This window comes from Eriocheir sinensis, unplaced genomic scaffold (genome assembly GCF_024679095.1).
Source record: "Eriocheir sinensis breed Jianghai 21 unplaced genomic scaffold, ASM2467909v1 Scaffold1446, whole genome shotgun sequence".
NCBI lineage: Eukaryota > Metazoa > Arthropoda > Malacostraca > Decapoda > Varunidae > Eriocheir > Eriocheir sinensis.
The window spans coordinates 55,001-69,010 of record NW_026110791.1 but is presented as its reverse complement, the minus strand read 5'-3'; the positions used below and the strand labels follow the sequence as shown (position 1 = coordinate 69,010).

At 44.0% G+C, this 14,010-nt stretch overlaps 1 protein-coding gene across 1 annotated transcript; it reads left to right on the top strand.

Moving 5' to 3' along the window:
* Positions 1-252: 252 nt before the first annotated feature.
* LOC126990094 (uncharacterized) lies at positions 253-663 on the top strand. The gene has a single exon (XM_050848649.1). The coding sequence runs from the start codon at positions 253-255 to the stop codon at positions 661-663; it is 411 nt and encodes a 136-aa protein (XP_050704606.1).
* Positions 664-14,010: the final 13,347 nt, after the last annotated feature.

Sequence of the window (14,010 nt, the reverse complement as noted above, 5' to 3'; positions counted from 1 at the left end):
GCCCGAAGCGACGAGACCCAGGGTGACAGTGACGTGTTGCTCTGAACCTTCCCCTGTGGCTCAGTCTCGGCGTTGTTTGTTTAGGGTGACAAAATTGGGTCTGGCCAGTTGTTCAGCAGAAGCATTACCGCCTCGCCAGCCTCCCTCCCAGCCTAACCATTAGCCTCTCTCCCTACAGGTGTGGTTCCAGAACCGTCGCGCCAAGTGGAGGAAGCGAGAGAAAACTGCCAGGCGTGAAAGTCCCACTCCTTCATGGGCGTAGAACACCCCCTGGGCAACCTGCCAAACTGTCCTGCCCTAAGGCCGCCCCCTGCACACTCCGTGGCAGCCGCCACTTATCACCACTTGACCTACTCCACCTGCACGCCTCCACGCCTCCACCTGCCCCTTCCTACACCAGTCCCACGGCCCCAGCCTGCACCACAAGACCTCAGGCCACACCCCACTGCCCTACACGCCCTACTGCACCCCTACATACTGCCGCCAGGCACACCGCTGCTGCACCCCATCCACCAACAGCCCAGCCTGACACCTGTGTCCCCTCATAGGCTCCTCCTCCAGCCTCTCCATCAGCCCGTTGCCTCCCCCCACCCCACTCCCCGCCCATCCCAGCACCCCACGCCCCGCCGCCACCACCCTGCCTCCACGCCTCCACGCCCATAGCCCGCCCTCACCCATCGCCGCCCTGTTGGACTCGTAATTGCCAGCAGGTACCCTCCGACAAACAAGTGCTGTTCACCACGTCGATCTCTGGGTACTAGCAGGGACCTCCTCACATCCCATCCCCTTGCTCAAGGGAGCAATATACTCTAGTCCTTGGAAAAGTCGTGTGTGTGTGTGTGTGTGTGTGTGTGTGTGTGTGTGTGTGTGTGTGTGTGTGTTAATTTATAACATGTTAATAAATGGATATGATACGACCCAAATTATTAATAGTAGGAGTTTGTCGTTGTAATGTAGAAACGATTACTGTGATGTGGTGGCTTACCCAGGATGTTATAAAACCAGTAATACATCAAAACCCTTTCCATCATTGACAACCACTCACAGTATACTAAATCACCCTATAGAGTATTATACTTTCTATAACTACAGTTGAAGAGTCATACAGATACAACATACGGCTTTCCATTTATTTAGTAACCTTTCCATTTGGATCTTTTTTGAAATCTAATGACGTTGGTTCATTTAGTTGCCAATATAGATACAACTTATGTGGCTTCTTTCCTTGTTAACGTAATGTTTCTGCACGGCGGGGCAGGGGCCTCTGCCTTACGCCTATGAAATTGCGTGAATGAAGAGTAAAGACTGCTCATTTCATTCACTCTCAAACTACATAGTCCGTGATCATTGTTTAATTCAAGGCCAGACCAGGCTTCAGCAAGCATTTGCAAATGAAGAGGAGGCACATCCACAAAGCTAATAAGCTGGAATATATAAACTGGTCTGAATCCTCCTAATCGTCAAAGGCTCCTCTTATTGCTTTGTTCCTTTACTATGCCAATGCTGTACTGTTGTCTTTATTGCATTTCTAGGATTCAATATTATTTATATTTTTATTATTATATGTATATATATATATTTATATATATATATATATACATATATATATATATATATATATATATATATATATATATAAACACACTCACACACACACACAGTGGGCAGGCTGTCCTTACAAAAATTTCCTCTATGCTGCGGGAGATGAGACTCGGTGCGGGAGGTGGCTCAAGCCCGTCGACAAAGGCAGAATCAGCCGCGACACTGCAGGGACGTCCTGGAGGCCGAGGATGGACAGGCAGCGAGCGCGTGATCTGCACCACCGGACAGCCAGATCGCCCAACCTCAATATTATTACTGCGACCAGACCACGGACGGCGGCAGGTGGACGGTGGTACAGAGACGCACAAATTCTACCGTCGAAGACTTCTACACCCGCACCTGGGTGAATATCAACTGGGATTTGACAATATTAATACCAGAGTTTTTGGCTGGAAGCTTGACCATCTGCACGCTCTGACCTCCACAGACCTACAGGAACTACGGATCGATCTTATGAACTGGGAGAGGTCATCGGTATACCAAATGCAACCTGCTTTAAGTCGCGGACCCAGGGAACAAAGTATCGTCTCTCCAATGGGGAGGTGAGAGGCCCAATGAGAATACATCCTGTCATGTTTATATATATATATATATATATATATATATATATATATATATATATATATATATATATATATATATATATATATATATATATATATATATATATATATATATATATATATATATATATGAAGAATGTAATGAGCACTTTAGTAATTTTTTGTGCCAGTAGTAATTTATTTTTTCCTATGCACTTGACATTTTATTAATTATAAATTCGAAGAAGATATCTGTAGAGAGTACTGTGATAAATAAGTTGAATCTTGATAAATCTTATTATAAAAATACTATTTAGGAATTTTTCAAGTCTGCCAAAAAAGAACATGTTATTGCACAATCAACCATTTCTGTGACTTTACTACATGAGCTATCTTGCCAACAACACTACTTGTCGACCATTGTGTTTGCGTTGACAGGTACAGCAGTGACACCAGAGACAACCTGAAGGCAACCTTGGGTTCAAATTCAACCCATGACTCTGACAATGGCTCCTACGAGACAGGCTGCGCCCAAAAGTAAGTGCCAGACCAGCTCGAAGTGAGTAGTGATAATGGTAATAATAATGTTTAGTAGTAGTAGTAATAAGTAGTAATAGTAGTAATAGTAATAGTAGTAATAGTTGTAGTAGTAATAGTAGTAATAGTAGTAGTAATGGTGGCCATTAGTAGTTATAGTAGTAGTAGTAGTAGTAGTAGTAGTAGTAGTAGTAGTAGTAGTAGTAGTAGTAGTAGTAGTAGTAGTAGTAGTAGTAGTAGTAGTAGTATTAGTAGTAGTAATAATAATAATAATAATAATAATAATAATAATAATAATAATAATAATAATAATAATAATAATAATAATAATATTATAACCATAATAATAATAATAATAATAATAATAATAATAATAATAATAATAATAATATTAATAATAATAATAATAATAATAATAATAAACTAATAATAATAATAATAATAATAATAATAATAATAATAATAATAATAATAATAATGATAATAATAATGATAATAAAAAGCAGCAATGAAATAATACCAACAACAAAGTACTTTTCTCTAGACAGTAGTCAATTTATAACAAATAAACAAGTTTTAAGACATGTTGAGATTAAATTGTTCATAAAATGTTAGCTCATGATGCTCATAACTACTCAAAGTAAATTATCTCTAAGCTTAAGGTAACTCTTAATCGGCATTTTATATTCATATTCGAAGGAGTTCTGAGGTGCTGACGGCAGTCACTGTGCTGCCTCGCCGTGTCTTGGCGAATGAGGGAATGCCTCCCAAGTTACGAATTAACGGTGGCTGCGGCAACCTCTGATCGAACTCTTTTAGAGCGTGAAGTTTCTGCCCAGAGCCTATTCCGCTAAGAATTGGTCAGACACCTTCATGTTATTATGAGCAGAGGCTTGGAAGTAACCTTGCATGCGATGTCCTGGATCTTCCCTGGAGCTGCTTTGGTGAGTTCAGAATGATGGCCATGCTGGAGGGTGGGACAATTGATGGCGTGGCTGGGGCACTCTTACCATGGAGTACAGACGCACATCATCTCGGTGTTGCTGTCAACTGATTTTACTATGTTCCGTCCCCGACCGAAGCCTGTTGAGGTGGCTTGCAGTGAGTATACTCTGAGGCCTTTGTGTCGATGAGAATGTATGACGCTGTCGTCAATTGCCTCAGCTGGACATCAATTCAGGGAATAGTTCATGAGCATTTTGATGCATAATAGCCCAAACAACGTGTCGAGGGCTCGCACTGCAGCTGTTAGTTGAGACAAAACCTTAGTAGTAAACAGCCTGTCGTCACTATCGTCGGAGGTCGATCAGCCACGCAACCAGACTAATTGAGTCTTACTAATAGACTTGACAACAACACAAGGCCGACGCTCTGAGTCTACTATGGCAAGGAAGGTTTTGTGTATTTTCGGTGTTCTTTATAAAGTCTAAAAGTGGTCAAACATTGAAGGATGAAGGGTCTTTCATCATAGTGCACCATTTTTGTATTATTGGAGTTACCTGTGTTAGAATAAGTCCATATAAGGCTGGGATCAAGATTGATGCTGCTGGTCTGAGATCACTAAGGTTCTGAGGGCTGGAAGGTTTAGGAATAAGGGTATTATGGCTGTTATTTTCTAAATGTCCTTCAAGGCATGAGTTTTTGTAAGAGTGCAGAATCGACGATGGAATAAAGGGTAAGGGCAAATGCACTGGGGCAAAATCTATGTACAGTTTGACAAGGCAGATCAGTTGTGTGGTGGTGGTGATAGGAAGGCTGAGGAAGGGTTGTTTTCCGGTTGTGGGGAGCCTTAACAGACACCAACAAAAGTGGTTGTTAATCTGCTTTTGGCGCTTGATCAGCTGGTAAGTGTGAAATACAAGAGAGAGAAGAGCAGTGTATATGGAGGAATTACAGACCATGCAAATAAGTGCACATCTTTTTTACAATGTTTTCACTGGAAGTCTGGAGGGCTTCATGCATTTCCAATGTTTGAGGGAACCAAATCAGCCCAACGTCTGTGAGGGCTTGGCTGCACGGGCAGCAATGGCTGTATTAGATATATTTATTGAGACCAGATAAATACGACCTATATATATATACGATATATATATATGAGTATATATAGCGACTTTCGTTAGGGTCGTTTAGGTCGTGCCAGTATATCATATATATGCTATGATATATCAGTATATATATATATATATATATATATATACCTTCAACAGTCCTTAGAAGTAACTTTGAGAAATCAATTGAAGGACTTTTTACTCCTGAAATATATATATATATATTTTACGATTAGCGCCTCGCTTGCGCTGAGTACTTTTCGACTGGTGGATCGATGATGGTCGAAATGCCTCCTCATGAAATGGTCACTTTACCTCTGGGAGGGTTCCTGATGGTCGGCTCCAGCCCCCGTTAGTAAGTGCTAAGTTTGGTTGGAGTACTTTAAATATGCTCCCCCGACCTAAACCTCACCAAAACTATTTGCGATTGCGGCGGCTTTTGGCGTCGCCGCAGCCGCCGCCGGAGAAAACGACGCGCTTTCATAAGCAGTATCCCCTATTCCCGGGAGTAAAAAAAGTCCTTCAATTGGATTTTCAAGCGTTCTGGCGCAGGCGAGTGTCTATAGTGGCGCCATCTTGCTCATATGGAGAAACGAGATAAAGATACTAGTATATATTTAAGCCGACTTTTTTCTCGTCTTTTCTCTCTAGCATAGATTTTTTTTAATGCCTCTCAGCCTCTGTAAAAATCGGTAAATGAATATATGTAATGGGAAAATGATCACGTTTTCAGGTTTCTGTGGCGCCTGGTGGTACAATGACTTGCCATGTATCGAACCTGAACGGCTACCAGTATGTAGGCAACCACACCTCCTTTCGCCGACGGCATCGACTGGAGGCCGTGGCGGGGCTACCACTACTCGCTGCGGCACACCACCATGATGATCCAGCCTGCCTAAAGGAGCCGCCACGACTGACAAGCCCTCGGACACTTTATGATGCCAAGAACGTTTGCTGAGCCACAACCGGTGTTTTTGCTTAATCTGGTGGGCCCCTCCTGATACCTTGACACACCTGGAAAGCTATTTCAGTTATCTAACCTGCCCGCTGAGCCATTCATCTGGCAATCCTGAGCCTTCACATGCACTTCTGATAACTACACTTTTTTTCTGTTTCCGCCCGGAATAAGTTAAATACATTCATTGGCTTCACCAAAGCTCCTTCATCAATGTAAACAAAAATCTTCATAACACTAATTCCTGAAGAGCAGTGTTTCCCAACCTTTTTCCATTCGTTTCCCCCTTCAACCAGTTCAACCATACGCATTACCCCCTTCGTGTGGACAAGGAAAAAAATAGCCAAAGCACGATATTTTCCTTCTTAATAACACAACAACATAATAAACAAACAGAAACCAAACACAAAATTACTTCCGCATTCTACCAGATTTTTTTTCAGTCGACTAATTGCTAGTAATTTAGGTTTCCCTCACGTTAAATTTCCTCCCTGGAATCCTGGAAATTTCCCCCCTTGGGGAAATTTCCCCCAGGTTGGGAAATGCTGCTCTTGAGTCTTCTGGCCTCTAGTAAAAAATGTTTTCTGAACAGGACATTTCTAAAGCATTTAACAACTTTTCAGCCTTCTTTGTGATCCTAGTGCAGATTCAGGTTAAGAGCTTATGCTTGCCCTCAAAATAATTATTAGGTTATCATATTAATCGTTTCGTTGAAACTTTTTACTGTTATTTCACACATTTCGAACGCTTTTACAGTGCTGGTTCCTTCTGAGCCCCCCTCCCCCACCTCTTTTGTTCACATTTTTGTCGTATGTGTTCACCCCCTCAAGTTATACCCTGGCCTAAGCAATGTAAAGTAAATAACCTGCAATGTATAATCTCATTATCTTTTAGTGAATTGTTTGATTTATTGTTTACAAAACTTTTTTCACAGAGGAATATTAAAAACAATTCATCTCGACAGTGCCTGATTTTATACATATCCCAAGGCCCCCACTGATCAGAGGCCCCTACGCAATGAGAGTATGAGAGATATAGGCACAAATACAAAGTTAAATGCCACATTCACTGCTAATTAAATTAGCTTCCTCGAGGTTAGGTATTTTGTGTCGTCTTAATTTGTTCTCTATACTAGAGTTCCATTAATTTTATTTGTTTCATCTCAGATGCTAAGTATATGATTGCCAACTGCCCTCCTCCGCCCGTGTACAGCAAGGGGACTCCACCATAGTCAGATTTTTTGGACAGTGGAGTCAAGGCATTGGCTTCATCTGCTTCCCCTCCTCCTCCTGCTGATTGTCTTCAACCTCTTTAATTCTCCACGATACTGCTTTGCCTTTCTATCTTGTCTCGATAATTTAAAGCTAACCATATACTCTTCTGATATTACTTTACTAAATGTTTCGACACCACCTGCGACCTCGGTGCACACGAGACTTTCTACTCTAGTTCACCTCTATGTTGTTGTTGTTGTTGTTGGCAATTCAATGCAAGAGTTATCCAGTATCTTCATTCCCTTCTCTTGTCTGTTCACTGGTAAAATCTGAACTGCCTTTTCTTCTCGCCTGTCCTTCCTTTTTTGCTATAACTTTGCTAGGTTTTCTAGGGATGAGTGTCAGGATACTCTGTAATCGAAAATAGGCTATGATCCTCTCTTTGGAATATCCTGCTGTCCTAAGTTTCCAGTGAGCAGTGGTGGTCTGCGTTTTTTTTTCCTTTCTCTTATCTGTTTCTTGGCCCCAGAGTTGCCATGCCTTTGCTGTAAAATCAAAAGAATTACACTGAGGAGAGTATTGCAGTGACAACCCCAAGTGAATGCTTATTACATCGGTATGAATAATAGCAACCACTGCATCATGCTTACAGGCGCTAGCTTCAAGAGGCTGTGTAGTCACTGTTGAATAGGTAATTTCGACTAGCGTGATGATGTTAGTAAGTTGTGAAAGTTTTCTTCATGCTCGACTGGATAGCTGTAGTGTCTTTTTATATAGCTGTCAGTCTCCTTCTAGATATTGTTGTTTTATATGCATGCAAAGGGTGCTGATATGTATCGCCGCTATAGAATCACTCTTACACACAATGCAGACAAGTGGTGTTTCAACATATGTAGACATGCTTTGTTTATGATGATGATGATTGGAGCCGGGTCACCTTCCATCTAATACTTCTTGCACCATACAAATACTGAGTCAGGTCAACTATAATAACTCTACTTCATGCACCATGCAGATCCTTAGGATGTCAAACCTGAAAGACAAAAAGAGCATACTGATACATATTCATACAATAATATGAGTTAAAGTTTTCACTTTAAAGTTATTTCCTATATCAAATCCAATTTTCGACATGATCCCAACACCCGATCGCAATGAAACATATTCCAATCAATCAGAAATGTTGTAACATCCTATAGTAAACACAAACGTCATTCGAATCGGACGATTATTTCCAAAGATGTGACGTTTGTATATGTCATGAGTGACGGCGGCCATATTGGATTTTGATTTGGCTACCATGGATACGGGTGTCGGAAAAGTTGTCACCCATCATTTTCCATTACCTCAGACCGTAAGGAAGCGATACCACACACTATCTCAAGTTGGACATGAAATTCCTACGGGACCATTATTTTGATACACGGCTGTCTACACTTCTACGTCTTTCTGAAGAATGCAAGTTGTTGAAGAAGCTCAACTTACATTCTTAGGAAAGACGTAGACTGTAAGTTTCGAAGTGCATTTCAGATCATTCTGGTCGTTCTTTCTGTACCGATTCGAGAAACTAGAGACAACATTCCCAAGATGGTGGGGGAGGCGGTAGTCGTCAGTAGCACGGCCTGTGTTCAGAGTGACGCGAGTTCAATCCTGCCCGGTGCCAAATAAGCTGGGATTTTTCAGCCGCCGCCGAGTGGCTTAAACCACCCACATGCTGGGTCCAGAAGACCACCCATCAACCGGACTCTAGATTCTAGGGACTCAAAGATGAGCTCCGGAGGGCAGCATGAGCCAATCGCAAGATGTGGCGCCAATTATAAACACTCGCCTGCGCCAGAACGGCTGGGCTGACCATCAGACCTACTCGAAAGAAGCTCGGACCGACCACTCAGGATCCATTCTCGGAAGAAGCCTCACCGGCGCAATAGGCTGCAATGTAAAAAAAAAAAAAAAAAACACTGTCTGATACAATTTCAAAATAACTTCTTTGCTCCAGTTATTGATGTTTCTACAAAAGTTAAATATAAAACTCGAGGTAACAACCAAGATCTACATTCAAATACCCTTTGCAGTTGGAATGACCGATTGGAAGCTTTTTTGGGTAATTATTTCGTGGTAGGGGCAGTGGATGAGTAACGCAGCGCACTCAACCAACCTGATCTGTATCCCACTTTCCTCTTTCTGATTGATCCTTCTTTCCATTGGACGTGCCAAACCCTGAGGACGGGTTAGTGCGCCTTGTAACTTTAGCCCTCCCACTTGTTTGCTTTGTGTGTTGGCGTCCCTGTAAGGCTGAGGACGGATTCTGAGGTTGAGCGATGCCGGAGTCGTGTGTTGCAGCTAGCAACACACCTCTTTGTTCCCATATTCCGGCCATGGCGGAGGTCTCTCCTGGCTCAGAGAGGTCAATCAGCTAGTCTGCGTGACCCGAGCCAGGCATCTACCATTGTGTTGGTTGGTGTTTGCATATATGTATTTCTGTTATCCTTGGGACTGTTGGGCCTTATATTGTCGAAAACATCACCTCCACTACGGAGACTGTAGGCCTCGTGGTGGGTGTGAGGGCGTGGAGAGATAAATTCTATAAGTATTTTACGGCATACATCACTTTGATAGGTCTGGGACGGAGAGGAGAGCAGCCCTGCCCCATCAATCTCACTTACCCGTTTTCCGGGAACCGCCAGAGTGGTGCAAACGAGTCACAAGCTCGTCGAGCCAGGTCGAGGCCAACCTCCGCGATCTCTCCGTGTGAGTGCCTTGAACATCCTGAGCCTCTCGGAGGATCGCCGACTACTTCACTATCACCTGAACTCCGGAGGCTAATGGGAACTAATGGAAGGAAAAACTAATGGGCTGGGTCTGAAAGCGTCCAAGATCTACTATGTAGGAGGAGGATCCTCGCGGAAGACGCTGGAGAATATAGAGGAGAGTCGTGCTGCCAGGCTGGTTGGAGACTCGGGCGATACAGGAATCTGTCACGGAGGACTAGAATCGCTGAGAAGGGATACGGAGAGGTATGTCGAGGTCTCGATGAGGAAGTCTAGGGTTGTCTAAATGCAAACCACTTTTAGACCTGCCTTCGAGCTCTGAAGAGGTCCGCTCTAACCATATCTCAGGCTAGTATCAGATGCGGATGGGTACCGGACTCGTTTGGCCGAGAACTGTGAGGCAGTACGACAGAGCCCCCTCTGACTGGGTTGCAGATGGCGGCTGCTCATCCACCAACAGCCGAAGCTCATCCCTGTCTTGCTGAGGTGAGAGGCTATGGGAAGTTGAAGGATGGAAAGCCAGCTGGGGTTTGTATCAGTGCGGAGATGCTGAAGGCCGGGGGGGTGAAGCCATAATCCGTGGGTTGCGTGGTGCTGTCTACCGTCTGGCAGTCCGGTGCCTTTCCTCTTCATTGGAAAAGGACTTGGTGTCCCTATCTGAAGCAGGAGAGGAGACCGGACAGGACTCTAACAATTATCGTGGTTTGCATTCCTCAATGTGCCTGGCAAAGTGCTCTCTCATCTGCTGCTGATGAAAAATTGATCTCATCTGCTAAAGTTTCAGAGACCTAAGCAATCCGGGTTCACGCCCGGCAAGTCAACAAATGACGGATCTCTAGCACTTCGCGTCCTTGTGAAACGCCGACGTGAGTTTCGACTACTCAACAACCCACATACTGCCCATGGACACCGAATAGTGACTTGGAGAGGCGATATCAATGCCTTTGTACCGAGTCCTTCCCAGAATCATGAGGTATCGCTTGAGTGACTTCGTGTCGAGCCAGCGACTACTCCGCAGAACTGAGTCGAGGTCTATTACCAGCTTAGTCCATGAACGCCAACTCTGGCTTTATGGGCACGTGGCGCGCCACCCGAACGTCGATCCTACCCATAGGGCTGTTTCATAGAGACAACCTCAAGTGACATCAAGGACGCCCACGTAACTCATAACTGGGGCAAGTCGATCGATCCTGCCAGGAGACTAGACACGGACAAGGTAGCTGCGTGGAAGCTATTGCTCAGTGTGACCTTCGGGAATGGAGAAAGCAGGAGTGAGTGAAGCAACGCTCCCAGGATTATGCTCCCCATTGATTAGTTAGTTTTTCATACTCTTTGGACGCTTGATTTGTTCATGTTGAACTGCATCATCTATTTGTTTTACTAAACATGCAGACCTCTTAAGCTCCCCCTTGTAATGCGAGCACGTCTACATTGGTGTTTGATCTAATTGTCTGCCTATTTTTTGTGTCATTAGTAAATTTGCCATAATGTTACTGGTCATACTGCAGTCAAGATAGCCGATGTAAATAATAGATAGCAATGGTTCAAACTGATCCATGTACATACTGGGTTCGAATTCCTTCTTCACTGTACCTTCACACGACCTCTGCGTATCACGAAACACATGAGAAATTTATCCAGATCCGGAGGGTTTACCGGCGCTGGGAGTCGAAAGCCACTCCTTAACCAGTTTTGGGTCAAAGAGGTACGTAACCTCCTCGCAGAGTGAGTTTGCGAGGCTTTCCCCCAGGCAGGTCAGACACTATACATGTTGGACGCCGCTGAAAACGGAAACTCAATCTTGATTTTTCACCGTTTACGAGACATTCTGCGTCCCGTCACTGAGGCATAAGCTTGATAAAAGGGAAAAGTTGTGTGAATACGAAATAGTTGGTGCGTGGCTGCGGTGCTCATCTCCGTACCGTTGGGCCGTTGAACCTGTGTTGGTGAAGACCACTATCCCGTATACGGGCTTTCTGTGAAGTCTGGACACTTACCTGCCAGTTTACCTCCTCCAGGTGTCCCCAGGTACCAATATATCTACCAACCCGAAAGGTGATGAATAACTGGATGAGGTTAATAGAAAACTGTCAGGCCGGGATTCGAACCCCGGACCCGCGGAGTAGTAGTTGAGGAACTATTATCCACTGTTCTAGCTAGAGGCATCATATCTTGATCCACTTTAAAATGTACCATTCTGTTCCATGGAAATGCTTTTGATGTGAAACACCTTTTCACATGCTGGCATTAATGTCGAAAAATACTGTCATCATTTTCAGAAGTCCCATTTTCCTCCCACACCCACTCAGCTGTAGACTACCTCTTAGCTGACGCGGGTTTAAGGAGCTTCTTGGTATCCGTCTCACCGGTCCCGGTTCAGTTCAGAGATTTGAAAATTTATATCCCCTTTTCGGACTAGATCATTTTTTCAGTCTCGAGACACTGGAATAACGTTCAACTAAAAAGATTCAAGTGGATCCCTCCCCCTCCCTTTATTATATACATTGAACAACTGAGCTCTTCGTATTCTTACTTATAACTTTACTCCAATTGCAGGTTTGTTTAGGCTGAGATTTTTGTTTCTGCGCATGATTGTCGTGAGCAGACTGTTCTCACGAGGTTTTCTTTTTATTCTTTCAAGAAAACGAAGAATCGGTCGCGCGTCACTGCAAAGATTTACTGGATACTGGGGATAAAACACAATTGGCGATACTTGCGCATGATCTACCCCAATCCTGAACAGCCAGATCGCGCTACCTCATGGTGTATTGTGATCAGACCATTTGGACGGCAGTGGATGGACGGTCTTCCAAAGCGACGCACAAATTCTTCCTGCCGCCGCGAAAACTTTAGTACCGCTCCTGGGGAATACATGCCGGATTCGGGAACATCGGAGGGGGAGTTTTGGCTGGGCCTTGACGCTCTGCGTCATCACCCTCCGCAGCGGCAAACAAAGAGCTGCGTGGATCGACCCCAGACTGGGAAGGAAATCATCGATATGCCAGTGGGGTGCTTCCACGTCCATGCAGACCGGAAAGTATCGTGTCAAATTTGGAAGGTGAGGTGCATGACATGATACGAAAACACACTCTTAAGAAAAATGAGTTTAATATAAAAGACTGCATTCCAACTTTAAGGGCAGTTTTACACTGGCTGTGATGCTATCTGAGCTGTGCATGCATGACGGAGAGCAGTGTTGCAAGACTTCTCTCCTAGAAATACGATGATGGGAAACACAACTTGAGGGTGGTGTCGACCAAACCTCCCCAGCTCACAACCTCAGAGTTTTCCATCCGCCATGTGTTGAGGAGAGTCGGCAGGGTTACAGCCAAAAGATTCCTTCGCATGAAGAACGTAGGCAACCTTCCCTCACCAGTGAGCCCCTCCAGGGTTATGCATTTCTGCTGTGTGATTGGTGTGCATATTATCTTCCTAAGTGATCGAGTCCACAAAGGGTCCAATTCGTAGACAATGTTTCAGTGTACAGTCAAACGCCAAGCTCTGTGGGATCGTGCGACCATAGCACAAATGATGTAGCAGCTCATCCACTCCAGACATGTGGTCATCTACGCTACGGATGGTAAAACAACGGGTATTCAATTGGTTGTGTTGTTGTAAGAAAAGGTCGCTTTGGAGACTGGCTGTGATGCAATGCAGCTGCCGACTGGTTGCTCTTATAAAATAAAAAGTTTATTAAACGGTGAAGCCAGGGTTGTCAGGGCTTTGATTAGAAAGTTCTTGATATTTCAGTCATAAAATGGTTTTAAGTCACTTAGGAAGAGGGAAATATAGGCTAAGAACTATTGGTTCCAAAATTCATCTATGGAATGGATTTGAGATGATAACTGAGATTAGGTAAGAGGTAAAGTTAGTGCATACTCTATAGCTGCAAGTGTGGCCTTTTCGGTGCTTATCTCTGTCGCCTTGGTCCTTGGAGCCTTTGAGCAGATGATATCCCATTACCCCGGGAAACAGGGCCAATGTATGACAGATTAGCAACTTTTTGCATTAGTAGTTTAATAGCATAGGGTTAGCTCAAGTTTAAAGTCCACGGGAGTGGGAAGTATAGATGGTTAAGTCGAATGAGTGAAATAGGGCAGCTGAGCTTTGAGACATTAGAATACCCTAAGTTCCTTCTTGCACAATCTAGAAATAACACAAGTTAAGCGTTCAATATTATCTGCACCAAAAATCTGGTAAAGTACTCTGAATGCCACGGAGAGTAAAATGGCGTATGGGGAGGGCTGGGCCTTCAGCTCTTAATGGGTGTGTATGCTACCTGGGATGAATAGTCAAAATCAAAAGTCATAGACATCGTGCCATCCTGTGCTAGGAATTCAAATC

What these genes read in the sequence shown, in the direction of transcription:
- LOC126990094 (XM_050848649.1), top strand. Translation starts at nt 253, where the DNA reads ATGGGCGTAGAACACCCCCTGGGCAACCTGCCAAACTGTCCTGCCCTA.